The 14,851-nt window shown below is 46.1% G+C and overlaps 3 protein-coding genes across 3 annotated transcripts; all 3 read right to left on the bottom strand.

Annotated features, from left to right (window-relative positions):
* Positions 1-4: 4 nt before the first annotated feature.
* Positions 5-3,353, bottom strand: LOC119769162 (uncharacterized protein K02A2.6-like). The gene is made up of 2 exons (XM_038261066.1): positions 123-3,353; positions 5-28 (listed from the first exon to the last, which is right to left on the bottom strand). The coding sequence occupies exons 1-2, from the start codon at positions 3,351-3,353 to the stop codon at positions 5-7; spliced, it is 3,255 nt and encodes a 1,084-aa protein (XP_038116994.1).
* Positions 3,354-5,902: 2,549 nt separating this feature from the next.
* On the bottom strand, positions 5,903-8,703 carry LOC119769161. The gene is made up of 2 exons (XM_038261064.1): positions 8,352-8,703; positions 5,903-8,262 (listed from the first exon to the last, which is right to left on the bottom strand). Exons 1-2 carry the CDS (start codon positions 8,701-8,703, stop codon positions 5,903-5,905), a joined length of 2,712 nt encoding a protein of 903 aa, XP_038116992.1.
* On the bottom strand, positions 8,704-11,190 carry LOC119769160. Its single transcript, XM_038261063.1, has one exon. The coding sequence runs from the start codon at positions 11,188-11,190 to the stop codon at positions 8,704-8,706; it is 2,487 nt and encodes an 828-aa protein (XP_038116991.1).
* Between the last annotated feature and the right edge of the window lie 3,661 nt (positions 11,191-14,851).

Genomic DNA, 14,851 nt, shown 5'->3' with positions numbered 1-14,851 from the left:
TCCTTCAAGATGTCGACCTCGAAGAAGTCTGAATAGTGGTCCACAGTAACCAGGAAGTTGCGTCGGTGTCCACGGTACTCAGCGAAGAAGACGTCCATCGAGACCATTTGAAACGGGTGTACCGGGATGCTGTGGCTGATCATCGGTGGGTGTGGCTGTGAAGCCGCAAACTTGGCGCAGACACTGCAGCTCTTTACGACGTCCGTGATCTGCGAACTCATGCCCGGCCAGAAAAGGTTGGCCCTGGCCAGCTTCAGCGTTGCTTCGATTCCGTTGTGGCTAATGTGGCAACAATCAATCAGCTTGCGTCGAAGAGCCTGCGGCACCAAGATGCGATCGCCTCGAAAGACGATGCCGTTCTGCGTCGAGAGTTCGTTCCGGTATCCAAAATAAATCCTCACGCTGTCCGGAACCCGTTCGGCCGACGCCGGCCAGCCACGCTGCACGTACTCGATGACTCGCTGCATCGTTTGATCCTTTTCTGTCTCCTTCATTACTTCATCCAAGCGGCTATCCGAAATGCTTAGAAAGTTCTTCAGCTTCACGTCTTCCAGCTCCTCGAACACTTTGTAGATGTGCAGTTTCTTGTACTGGTCCCACGGCTGGTCGTCTCTGGTCGGGGCCCGAGAGAGAGCGTCGGCCACAACGTTGTCCTTTCCAGTTACGTATTCGACCGTCAGCCGATAGCGTTGGAGGTTCAGCAGCATGTGCTGCAGCCGGCGAGGAGCAGCAAGGAGGGGCTTGTTGAAGATGTTCAGGAGCGGCTTATGGTCGGTCTTGATGACTGCTTTCGGGTTGCCGACGATAAGTTGATCGAAGCGAATGCATGCGAACAAGATCGCAAGAAGCTCCTTCTCGATCTGCGCGTAATTTTGTTCTGTCGGTGTCAACGTTCGAGAAGCGTACCCAACTACTCCGTCCCCTTGGTACACAGCTACGCCCAATCCAAAGCAACTGGCGTCGCACTCCACGGTAATTGGCTGGTTAACATCGTAGTAACGGAGTGTGTCGGTGTCCGAGACAAGAGATTTGACCCGTTCGAACTCCTCTGCTTCAACTTTCGTCCACTGCCACGGCTGGGATTCCACGATGAGCTTTCGCAGACTCGTGAGGTTCGCACTCAAGTTTGGGATGAATCTGCTCAGGTAGTTGACCATTCCGATAAAACGGTGCACAGCTTTGCGGTCCGTGGGAGTAGGATAGTTACGGATGGTTGAGATTTTCGTCTCGTCTGGCTGGAGTCCCTTGTTCGTCAGTACGTGACCGTAGAATTTCACGGAGGTCTCGCAAAGTTTCAGCTTTTCCTTGTTCAGCTTGATGTTGTGCTCCTTAAGGCGACAGAGCAGCTTCTCGAGACAGACGTTGTGGTTTGCTAGCGCGTCTTCAAAGGTATCTCCGACTCCGAACACGAGCAGATCATCGGCGATGCACTCGACACCGGGCAAGCCTTGAATAACCCCCTGCAGCTTCATCTGGAATATTTCCGGAGCCGGTGCAATACCAAAGGGTAGACGTACCCAGCGGTATCTGCCAAATGGAGTCCAGAACGTCGTCAGCTGGCTGCTCGGTTCATCCAGGACCACATGCCAAAATCCTTTCTTGGCATCGACGGTAGAGAAGACCTTGGCCTTCCCCAACTCTGGCAGGATTTCGTCGAGGGTCACAAACTGAAGGTTGGGTCGCTTCAGTGCCTTGTTGAGGGGAACTGGATCGAGGCACACACGAAGGCTCTTCTTGGACTGGTCACCTCGCTGGACGATGACGATATTACTGACCCAGTCAGTGTGTCTCGGCTCCTTCACAACGATTCCTTCCTTTTCCAGCACTTCCAACTCCTTCTTCAGCTGACCGCGCAGGGCAATCGGTACACGCCGTGGTGGCTGAATCGACGGTGGCACGGTGTGGTCAACCTCCAACGAGACTTCACCGTCGAGCTTTCCGTACCCATCGAAGAGGCTTTGGTGTTTGTCGACTATCTTCTGGGCCTCCACACGGTATACCTTGAGCAGCATTTCTGGCGAGGTTGAATCGGGTCCACCGAAGCAAACCGATTTGCAGAACTTGACAAATCCGAGCACACGGGACACTTTTGCCGATAGAAGAGGTCGGTGAGCGCCTTCCACCACTTGAAGCACCAATCGATACTTCTTTCCGGACCGACGGCACGGAATCTTAACCTCGCCCAACACCTTGATCGGATTTCCGCCGAAGCTCTGGAGTCGCATCTTCGACGGAAAAATAATTGGACACTTTCCTCCGTACAGCTTCACGAGACACTCTTGGCCAATCAGGCTTGTGTTGGCACCTGTGTCCAACTCACTAATCACTTTTCTCCACTTGTCACTGATTTTCAGCTCCAACTCTGCTGACACACTTCCGCCCTTGTCGGAGTTGTCGATGATCTTCCCGATTTCAAATTCCTCACTACTGTCTTCCGCCGACGCATCGACGTCGGACTCTTCCTCCGATTCACTTTCGTCCTTCACTTCTTTCACTTTCCGCGAACTCTTCTTGCTGGACCCGCGCTTCACTCGGCACGCTTTCTCGAAGTGGTTTTTACCGTTGCACCGACGGCATCTCTTCCCGAGTGCAGGGCAGCTTCCTTTTGTGAAGTCGTGTTCGTCTCCGCAAAATTTGCAGAGAGGCAGCTGCTGCGACTTCCGGCGAAACTTCGACTTGGCCACCTTGTTGACCTCTGCATCCGGTACAGCCAGGTCTTGGCTGCGTTTGGCCGTTATCTCCTCGGCCCTGCACATGTCCACGACCTTCTCCAGGGTGAGATCCGTCATGGCCAACATCTTCGATCTCAGCTGAGGCCACTTGTTTGAGGTTATCAGCTTGTAGGTTATGAGCTCCTCATTCAACGTTCCGAGTTTGGCGACTCTCGCCAGGGTCTTCAGCCGGGTTGAGTATTCGTCGACCGATTCGCGGCTAGATTGCGTGGCAGAGAAAAACTCTAGGCGATCCACGATCACGTTCCTCTTGGGAACCACCTTCTCACGAATCGCCTTCAAGGCCAGTGCCGGCGTGGCACGCTCGGCCTCGGTTAGTTCGAAATTGAAAAATTTCTTCCTGGCCGGTTCTCCGATTACGGAGAGCAGGTAGCTGACTTTTTGTTTGTCCGCTGTGGCTGGCCACGTGTCCATGCTTGTGGCCTTGACGTACTCTTCCCAACTTCTCTCGAAGAAGTCAAAATTTTCTTCCATATCACCGTCCACCATCAGCGGTGACGGCGTCGGAACCGGTAGAACCGGTGCTCCGGCCGGTGCTTCCCGCACACGGATTTTCTCGATCATTTTGTCCATCATGGTCGCTTGTTGCGCCATGAACTGCTTAAACTGGTTGGCATCCATTTCTATGAGGACAGGCCTAAGGGCAGATCACTTCTGATACTGAGGTGTGTATGGAGTGTGTATGTAGCGAGTATCATACTAGATATCGTGCGTATGATACGCGACCCAGTATTGACCATTATCTATGAAGATTTATTTCAGTGTTGAAACTTTTGACATTTCTCAACGTCAAACTTTTGTGCTGCTTTTGCTGATAGCTGGATACAGTTGGCTGGATGTGGAAATGAAGCTAGAGGAAGGAATTTTTCCTCAATTGATTAAAATTCGTCTTTGACGAGAAAGCGCTTACCCCGAGGCTTGCCCCCACTTGTTGGCTGAGGGAATTCATTAGCGAGCTGTAAGATGATGTTGCAAAATTCGTCGGAGCTTCCACACGCATAGAGCTGTACAGTTGGGGCAGATTCTTGATCGGGGAAGCGGTTCTGAGAGGGTTCCTAACAACCGGAAGGTCAATTTCGAGGAGGTGTTTCTTAAACAGCACGGAATGTTTTGGAACACAATCGGTTCCTGATTCTGCAGGGCGAGATTGAGTCGATTTTGACTTTATCTTCGTCAAACCCGAGGTCAAAACGATGAACGACGCTAATTTCCCGGATCTTTGCGTCCAGATCAAGATTCCCTCTACTTATTCATTTTAAATAATAAAATTATAACCATTTGGCCGCCGCTGCTCGATTCCGTCCCCAAATGTGGATGAATTTCTAACAGATCTAACATTCTTTTCCAGAACCTGGTCTAGAACTCAAAATATCCAAATTTATTTTTCTCATGTTGCCGAATAAACATGTGTTGTGTATGCAATCTACTCTGTTTATTATTTTGACCGATTTTGACAACTACACTGATATAAATCGTATCAAAAAGTTGACCATACCATGCCAGTATTATGCGCGTATGGTACGCTGCCATACACAGTATGCGGTATACTCGAAGTGCTTAACCCTTAGGGACAGGCAAAAATTTTCACACGAGAAACAAAATGGCGGACCGTTGCGTCCTTTCACTTTTTCACAGAGTCCGTTTTTTCCGAGTTTTCCGCGGTTTTACGACCGAATGACGCCAGAAAACACTCAAGAAGCCACGGCAACTTCTGACACCATGTTATGAGGCGAAGCCGGATGTGAAATTATCACTCGAAAGTACTTTTTAACTAGCGTTTATTAATGCACGACTTTACTGTACGGCGTACTGAGCGAGACTCTCTCCTCTGAGCGTGTGCGAGTGTGTGTGTGAGTGTGGTCAAGCTTGTGTAAGATAGGTGAACATACAACAGTTACTTTATTTCAATTGTATGAGCGAATCATTTTTCAACAGTTGATAATTTTGGATTTACGGTATATTTGCGAGAGCAGGTAACGAGCGTAGCGAGAGAAGAGAAACGAAAGAGCGCACCAGGCAGAATATTATTACTCTGCTTTTCGCGCTCTCTCGTTTCTCTTCTCTCGCTATGCTCGTTACCTGCACTCGTTGCAGGCTGGCGCAGGCAAAAACAGTCTGAAGTGAAACGTTTGTGCGGCTGGTTGTTGTCTACGTTTTGTGCGCAGGTATAATTTTCAAACAAATCATTTGATTTACCAGACTTTGTTTACATTTTTCTTGTTAATCATTTCAGCGCTGTGGAGAACTTGAAACAACGGAACAGCTGGTGCTGGAGGATTCGGCGGCAGCCGACCGACAAAACAAAATCGAAGCGAACGCACGATTGGCACTAATCAAGGAAATCATTTGAATCATCAGATAAGTACACATATTTGAATGTTACATTCTACTCGATACTTTGTGATTTTTTTCTTCTTTTTTCAGATTTGGACGACTTTGGCAGTATGATCAACCGAACAGAATCGGCAATCAACTAGAATTAAAGCCAAAAAAGTTTTAATATTATTGTTGTGAACTATCCGTCAAAAAGTGAACAATTCTGAAAAATTAGGTAGGTAAAAAATGCTAGAAAAACTATTAAAAACCATTTGAAAACTATTTCTCAAATAGTGGAACTGGGAGAAAATTATAGAATTAACCTTAAATAACCATGTGAAAACTATTTCTATAATAGTAGCGCTCGGTAAAAATAGCAAGAAAAACCCTAAACAATCATTTACGAACCATTTGTAAAACAGTAGCAGCAAGGTTAAAAATTGTAAGAAAAACCTTAAAATACCATTTGAAAACCATTTCTGAAACAGTAAAAACCGGAGGAAAAAGGTCGCTTCCACGCGAAAATTAACTTTATTTTTACCATTACACAAATGGTAATCTGACGAAACGTTGTTCGGAGATTTTTAAGGTTACCGTTGCTAACCACCCTCATCTCAGATGGTCGAACTTTATGAAAAATGGTAGGGTAGCATTTCCGATATGGTATTTTAAAGGTTTTCCTACCATTTTTCAAATAGTGGTTACGATTTCTGAAATGGTGAGTAAACCATTTTACAAAAAGTTTTTTTAAGGTTCTCGTTTATGCGGGAATTCAATGAAAAACAAAGACTTAACTGGAATGCGGAGGCCGGTCCGACCTCCGCGGGTGCCGAAGCACCACCGGTGGAGAAAAACTAGTTCTCTTGGCTGGCAAGCTCTACGTTGTCCCGGATTGGGAGCACGCAGATCTTTGAAATCGCTCGCAGGTATTCACCGTTCTGTGTGCGAACAGTCACGACTCGCACGTTGTTGTCTGGTCCGCGGAACACCTTCGTAACGCGACCAAGCGGCCACCGCAGTGGCGGCAGGCGTTCATCCTTGGAGAGAACCATTGTTCCAACTACAATGTTATCCCGTGCCTTCGTCCATTTCGTCCTGTTGTGCAAATCGGACAGGTAGAGTGACGTCCATTTCTTCCACAGCATCTGCACGTAGTTTTGGGCGCGCTGCCAAACGGAAAGACGATTCGTAGGCACTGCCTCAAGGTTCGGTTCAGCGATTGCTGTCAGAGGCCGTTGCACGAGGAAATGACCTGGGGTTAAGGCCTCGAAGTCTCCAGGGTCGTTGCTTATCGGGGTGAGTGGTCTCGAGTTCAAGACGGCTTCGACTTGTGTCAGCACAGTAATCATCTCGTCGTACTGCAGAGTTTTCGTTCCGATGGTCCGCTTGAAGGCACCTTTAAACGACTTTACAGCAGCTTCCCATAAGCCTCCAAAGTTGGGAGATCTGGCCGGAATGAACTTGAAGTCAATTCGCTCGTTTACGGCGTGCGCAGTCACGGTGTACTGGAACTGCTGGTCGAGGAACAAGCGAAGCAATTCTTTCAACTCTCGCTTAGCCCCAACAAAGTTCTTCGCGTTGTCGCACATGATGACCTCCGGGCGTCCACGGCGTGCCACAAAGCGTTTGAGTGCGGCGAGGAAAGCTTCAGTTGTTAAATCAGCCACGAGTTCTAAATGAACCGCTTTGGTAACGAGGCAAACGAACACCGCTACGAAGCATTTCTTGGGACTACTGCGGCGGTTCGGGTAGGTCACCAGGAACGGCCCACAGTAGTCTAATCCAACCTTGAGGAATGGGGGTGCGGGGTTGACTCTCTCGAGAGGAAGATCTGCCATCAGCTGCTGTAGAACGGAGGGCTTTGCTCGGAAACAGTCTACGCATTCAAATATCACCTTTCGCGCCAGGGTGCGAATCGAGGTGATCCAGAACTCTCCTCTGACACTGGCGACCAGCAACTGTTGGCCAGCGTGGTAGAATTTCTCGTGGTAATGCGTCAGAACTAGCTTGGATAGCGGATGGCGATGGTGGAGTATGATCGGATGTTTTCTACTCTCGGCCACAGGTGCGTTTCTCAGCCGGCCGCCGACCCGAATTATCCCATCGACCAGCTGCGGATGCAAAGCATGCAGCACCGACGAGTCTTTTACCTCTCTTCCTCTCTCGAGATCCGTCAGTTCTTGTGGAAAGCTTTCTTTCTGGGCGAGAATGATCAGCTGCTTGTAGCTCTCCTCAAACTCCTCCTTGGTGATTGGTCCGAATTTCCAACAGGTTCTGTGCACAGCTTGGGCATTGTATCGGTAACGACGACAAAGGGTAGCAAGTCGAACCGTTTTGGTGAGCGACGAATGGATCGAGAACATGTCGCTCGGTTGTGCCGCTGCAACGGGTAGCGCGGCAACATTTCTCACTTCCAGCACCTCTGCGTCGAATTGATCTTCGTCGACCTGAGCGCCTTCTTCCCAGGTACCGTGGTACATCTGAAGCCAGTATGGACCATTCCACCATAGAGTTTGGTAACACAGCTGAGCAGGGTTCATTCCGCGGGACACGATGTCCGCGGGGTTCTCGGTACCAGCGATGTGGCACCATTGGCAGTCTCGGGTCAGATGCTGTATCTCCGAAACTCTATTCGCAACGAACGTCTGCCATCGCGACGGAATGGACGCCAACCAGCATCGCACGATCATGGAATCGGTCCACAGGAATACCTTCATCGGGATGTCAACACTCGCACGGAAAGCTTCCAACAGATGACTCAGCAAGAGTGCCGACGTGAGCTCCAGGCGCGGTATGGATTGCTTCCGGTTCTTCTTCGAGAGATCTTCCAACGGAGCAACTCTCGATTTGGACGTTACCAAATGCACGGTCACAGATCGGTCACGATGCGTGCATCGCAAGTATAATGCAGCACCGTACGCCAATTCCGAGGCGTCACAAAATCCGTGCAATTGTATTTCAACGCAATCCTTGAGGTAGCCAACCCAGCGTGGAACGGAAAGGGATTCTATTGCAAGGAGGTTTCTTCTGTACTCGCGCCAATACTCCTGCAGTTCCTCTGGCAGTGGCTCGTCCCAAGTGTAGCCGTTTTTCCACAAGGTCTGCATGAATATTTTTGCTTGGACTACGACCGGACTTATGAGCCCAAGCGGATCGAAAAGCAGGACGCATCCGAGGCAACGATTCGTTTGGTGATAGTGGAAGAGGTGTTCCACTTCGGTACAGAGAAGCAAAACGAATCTGTTTGAGGATTCCAGACCATGCCCAAAGTTTTGATCGTCGACCTTGAAGAATCAAGCTCACGAACATCTCGAACATCACGCAGGTGATCTGGTAGACCTTCCAGTATCTTCTCGTGGCTTGAGTTCCACTTGCGCAGCGTCATTCCAGCGGAACTCATCAACTCGATCATCTCGTTGACCAACAGTTTGCCCTCTTCTTCGTTCTGAGCTCCGGTGATCATGTCGTCAACATAGAAGTCCTTCTTCAAGATCTTCGCTGCTGTGGGATGGGAAACCTCGCCTTCCTCGGCCAACTGCTGCAAGCATCTTGTTGCCAAGTAGGGCGCCGAGGCGGTACCGTACGTAACGGTCGTTAACTGGAACTCGCGAAGCTCGTCGGTCGGGGACTCACGCCTGATAATGCGCTGATACATTCAACCCATCAACCCATCGTTCAGCGACACTCCAGTTGTACTCCGACAGGAAGCGTCGAAGACGACGCACAGCTTCGTGGTTGTACTCTCCGGTCTCAGGACGGCGCGGTGTGGAAGATAGTAAGCAGGAACCTCGGTTTGCGTATCTTCCAGCTCCTCCATGTGTCCCAGCGACTGATACTCATGGATAAACGCAGCGTACATCGCCTTGAGTTCCGGGTTGAAAGCGAACCGTCGTTCCAAGCTCAGGAACCGCTTGACTGCACTGCTTCGTGTGTCTCCCAGCTGTTGTATCACGTCGGTCTTCTTCGCTAGCGTGACAACATAGCGTCCGCTCTCGTCTCGGATGGTGGTTTTCCGATAAATATCCTCGCACAAGAACTCTTCAACGGAGTAGGTACTTTTCTCGTGACAGGTTTCAAGTTCCCAGAATTTTGCGAGCTGATCGTTCAATTCCACTAGCGAACACAGAAACACTGCTGCTTGCGGACCGCGGTTGGGCTCTTCTGGGATCCGTCCAGCAACAATCCAACCGAACACGGTGTTCTGGAGAGTCGGACCACCATCGCACAGTTTCATTGTCCCGTCTTGCAGCAAGTCCAGGAAATACTCCGCTCCAATCAACATATCGATCTCGTTGTTCTCGTGGAAGTTCGGATCTGCCAGCACAATGTCCTCCGGAATCTCCCAACGACTGATGTCGAAGCTTTCAGCTGGTAAGGACACAGTGAGTCTGGGCAGAACGTTGAACTGGATGTCTTCTTCAAAGTCCGAGATCAGGAACGTTCGAGGACTGACTGTCGCCAAAACTGCATTCTTGGACACGCCTCCAGAACTTCCAATACCTTGGATGGCCAGAAAATCCTGGAATTCCTCGAGATTCAGCTTTCGACAAAATTTGGAGGTCACAAAGCAGTATTGAGAACATGAATCGAGCAGGGCACGAGCGAGCTTGTAGTTCCCGAACCGATCTTTAACTCGCACGATCGCAGTCGAGAGCAAAACTTGTTGTTTGGACGAGTGTGCATGGGAGTGTAGGGACACAGTGTTCTGGCTCGTGGAGGGAGGAAGTGCATTTGGGTCTGTGGCGGATTGTGGGAGTGTACTTTGCGACTGTGGTGTGAATGTGGGTGGTGCGGTCTGGTTTGTGTTGTGTGTTCTAGCTGGGATCAGGTTTTGAGGTCTCGTTTGTTGATTTTGGTGGTCGTTTGGGTTTCTTCTTGCCGTCGGTGGAACGGAGGATTTTGTAGCACTGTTCGCCGACTCGTACGACGGATGCAGCAACGTGTTGTGTCTCCTTCCACACTTCAGGCAGGAACCTCTGGAACAGCTGCGCGATAGATGACCCTGTGATAAGCAGTTGAAACACAATCCGTTCCGCTTCACAGCATCGTATCGTTCCGACAGCTTCATTTTCTGGAACTTCTTGCAGAAGACAGCTTGGTGAAACGGTTCAGAGCAAAAACAACAACGACCTGATAGAGTTGGATGGCTAACTCCCAGCTTCGGCTTCCGGTACTCATTCTGGATTGGTTTGCTCGTCTGTGGAAGGGATTGTAGGACACCGCTCTGCTTCCTCAGGAACTTCATCAAATCGGTATACTTCGGGACTTCTTTGGAGTTGTGTTCGGTTTCCCAAAGTCTCAGAGTTCCAGTATCGAGTTTCAAGCAAATCATGTAGACGAGCAAAGTGCTCCAGCCGTCGGTTTGTTCACCAATCTTTTTCAACATTTGGAGGTTGTTGTCGAACTCACAGATCAATTTGTTGAGCGACTCGAAGCTTTCACGTCTCATGGGTTCCACAGCAAAAATGGCATCCAAATGTGCTTTGACGATGAGCTTCTTATGCTGGAACTGGCTCACAAGCGCATCCCAAGCCACGGTGTAGTTCAAAGCGGATTCATCAATGTTGTCAATGTGCCGCAGTGCCTCAGGTGCCAGCGACGACCTTAAGTACTTGAACTTGTCCATGTCGCTGATCGTCTCGTTCTTGTGAATCACGCTAAGAAATGAGTCTCTGAACGGAATCCAGTCATGGATCATACCGGAAAACTTGGGAAGTGTAATTTCCGGGAGCTTCACGGTAGACAGAACAGGAACAGGAACTGGTGCTGGATCAACCTTCTTTTCGGGCATCAAACGAAGTAGACTGGCCTTAATTTTGCAATACAGATTCTCCACCTTACTGTACACAGCACAATTCTCCGCCTCCTTCTGCTTTGCTTCAGCCTCCAGCCGTGAAGCATGATCCTGCGCTGTTTCACCTTCTAGAGGATCACTTTCTTCCGCAATCACTTCCATCATCACTTCGATCTTCTGGCGCACTTCTTTAAACTCGCTGAACGCCTCTTCTAGCAATTGCAAACGAATTCCCAACTCATCTTTATGTAGTTCAGGTTTGTAGTCAATCGTGAACTGAAACACTGTTTTAATGGAGTTGCGAATCTGTCTCTCCTTCTTGGTAAGGTCTCTCAGATCGCTATCCATGCTTATGCAGTTTGTATTACACTAGTTAGCACTTAGAACACACTTAGCATGGGACAATTCGAATGCAATGCACACAACACTTTTTCAGCTTATCCACTAATCACTGGTGACTGTTGAATCGACTCTACGTTCCACGCGCCGCGAGACGGACTTGACGACCCAATTGACAGCAGCGAGGGGATTTCGACCACGGACAAACCGAGACAACCAAAGATCAACCAGCGAATTCCAAGACCGACCAGATTTCAGCGAACCCACAGGGACTTAGCAGTTGAAGAAAGTCAACACCACGTATTCCATGCAAATCTTTATTTTCAGCTCTCAATCGTCGCAATAGCACAAATTACTCAACCACATCCAGAAAAGACAAGCAACAGACCTTAATTCTAATCATGCACCCTACAACCTGTACTTCCTCAATTTCTCGCTTTCAGCATGCAGCGAAAATCAGCAACCGCAATCTGCTCCGACAGCCGCTTCCGGCTGCTTCAGGTCCAGCTTGATTCCAATTTCTCCTTGGGTACAGCAGATCACGATCAGGAACCCACGCGGTACAGTCCGCGTGGCCGGCGCACAAAATGGTGTTCTTCGCCTTTTTGGAAGGCACACAATCGACAATTGTTCGCACTGGCACAATGCACGAATTGTTCTTGCACTGGCGTCACCCTTTTAACGCGGGTTTCACACGCGATCGCAAATGTTCAAAATCCCGCACAATCCGGTTCGAAGGACCACTTTATGTTACGTACATAATTAAACGTCTTGTGGTACTGATCGGCGGAATTTAATCAAATTCAAACACTCGCGGTAGAGGATCAAAAGCACACTTTATTTGACTCGAATTAAACAAAGTTGTCGCTTTATTTCAAAGTGCTCGCGATCGCGGTTTATTGCAGACTGCCTGTTCTACCCTTCCTAGCACAGCTAGGGACCGGTACGAGCAGCTCAAGTTGAACTGTCGATCGGCTCATCTTCGGCTACTATCAGTCGCGGAGTACAGCGCACTGATCTTATCTACGCGGTAGAACGAGAAAACAGATAACACAAAAAGTGTGGATCGCGTGGTGGTCCTAAAAGGATTGGAAACAAATATTCTGATAAAACGCGTGAACACCTTCCTTTAAAAATATTCACCTATATCAGCAGTCAAAGAGTTTTCCCTTCTTTAAAGAAGGGAAAATTCAACTTGTATCAGCTGTCTAGAGAGTTTTCCCTTCATTAAAGAAGGGAAAACTCTCTTGACTGCTGATATGGGTGAATATTTTTTAATAAGAAGGGAAAACTCGCTTGAGTTGTGGCCACAGCTGAAGCGCATTTTCCTCTGTTTTATGAAGAAAATTCAGTTTTAAAAGGAAAATTCAACTTTTTTTTAGCACACAGAAAATAATAGATGGTAATATTCATCAGGAAATGGTGACAGATTTTGTGTAAAAAAAAAAGATTAATTTTGCATAAGAAATTGGTGAATAAACTTCAGTTTCTGATGAATATTCATCAGGTTCACATTTTTTACAATTATTTTAGGTAATATTACTCAAAAAAAGAGGTAATATTCAACCAAACAAATTTTCAACCAACCAAATTTTCAACCTTCCAAAATTCAACTTATTTTCTGTGCAGTTATGGCAAGCCTAGAAAGTGTCGTTTTCTTTAAAGGAAATATTAACCACAGAATAATCCAGAGTCCGAAGTCCGAAGAAAAGTCATTTCAATTCTTGGCTCCACAAATGTCGAACATATTTGGCTCAATCTAGGGCTCAATGGCTTAAAATATCCCTGGGAACAATATTCAGCATGTGGAGCAACGTTTTGAATAAACGTTCCAAGTTCTGGGCACCTATAGCCAGCAGTTTTTAAATCAAGAAAAAAAAATCTTAAGGTATGAAAAAATCAGCTTTCGCCGGCACAACCTAATGTGGTCTTCTTAAAGCAATACTTTATTTTGAATTTTGAATTTTGACTTTATTTTGAAATTTTAACATCATTATGCCAAATGACCATTATGCCAAATGACCGTTATGCCAAACGTCCATTATGCCAAACGGCATTATGCCAAACGGCGTTATGCCAAACGGCATTATGCCAAATGGCTTTATGCCAAATGGGATACACCCTTTATAAGCAAACCCCTCATGTTTATATATCAACATCTTTGGAATTGTCTGCTCTACAACTTTGTAGAATATTGTTACACTCGAAAAAATAACCCTGCAAAGTTAGAAAAAACACGAAATTTTAAAATGAAAAATTTAGTTCTAAATGAAAAAATGACCCTTCTGGGTCAATGTACATTCGAAAAGTACATTAAATTTTCCATAAAATGGCATGTTCCAAAATTTCCAAACCATTAGAAAGTTTCAAGCTCTAACTAATCTCAATGATATTTTTTTTACATTTTGTCATCTTTTTCAAATAAAATAAGAAATTGAAATTAAATAGCAAAAACCATTTTTTCTTTATTTCTCAAGCAAGGAAATCAGTGAAGAGTTTTTTCTTGTTTTGCACAACTAAAATCAATCAAATTGTGATGACGTCTGAGACAATAATATAAAACCTTTTGGTACCAGCAACTTTCTAGAACATGTCAACTTTCTAAAACTTATCGTTTTTGAGATAAATGCAAATCAATATTATTTTTCCCCATACAAAAGGTTTTATATTATTGTCTCAGACGTCATCACAATTTGATTGATTTTAGTTGTGCAAAACAAGAAAAAACTATTTATTTTTCAAGATACAAGGCATAGAATATTTTTGTTTTCGACAAAGTTGCTCAACTACCAAAAATGAACAACTCTCTCGAAGGAACCAAAGCTCTATCTTCAATAGATACCGAAATAAAAAATAAAAACTATTTTTATAATAAATACTGCTTGCGACAAACACAAAGCGACCGCGTCGTAGGCACAGGTAATATGAGGCATGTTTGGTAGAGATCGTCTGAAGTGAAAACTAGTATAGCAGAGTGTTCATAGAGAGTTTTTATGTTAAATGCTCTCGTCTGGATGGTTGAAAGAAATTTCAGATAAAATTATACAAATTTATAAAATTATATTTTTTTATTGTACTGGTAAGTAATTAAGATGAGAAACAATAAAATTATTTTACAGCTATTTTTATGTTTGTCTTGACAAAACAAATGTTTATCAAAATAACAAGTTTCGTACAACAAATTAAGATAAAAAACAATTTCAAATACACAAGTTAAAAAATAAAAACAATTAATTCTAACAATTAGGGTATTTTAACCATTAGTGGACCCCCTAGTAGAGCCGAAGCACATTTTTTACAAATTTTTAATATTTTAAGCACTTTTTCATAACCCTCTGTACAAAACAATGAAAACTGAAGTCTTTTGAACAATTTTGACTATTTGTTTCATCAGTTATTCGTTCGTGAGCAGAAAAATAGCCATTTGAAAAAAAAGTTTTTTTTGCCTGTTATGGACCCCCTTTTCCTATAGTGGACCCGGGTCCATAATCCGATTGTGGACCCGGGTCCACTATAGGCAAACTGTTATTTTTATACCAAATTTAAACGATTTTGGATGTTTTGATGCATGGTGTAGGTCTAATGATAGATATAATGAATAAAAGATGGATTTTGCTTACTTTTCATCATAAGAAAATATGTTTTGTTAACAAATTTGGTTTTAAACAAC

This window comes from Culex quinquefasciatus, chromosome 3 (assembly GCF_015732765.1).
Source record: "Culex quinquefasciatus strain JHB chromosome 3, VPISU_Cqui_1.0_pri_paternal, whole genome shotgun sequence".
Classification (NCBI taxonomy): domain Eukaryota; kingdom Metazoa; phylum Arthropoda; class Insecta; order Diptera; family Culicidae; genus Culex; species Culex quinquefasciatus.
Note: the sequence above shows the minus strand (reverse complement) of the source record. Positions and strands in the feature narration are given on the sequence as shown.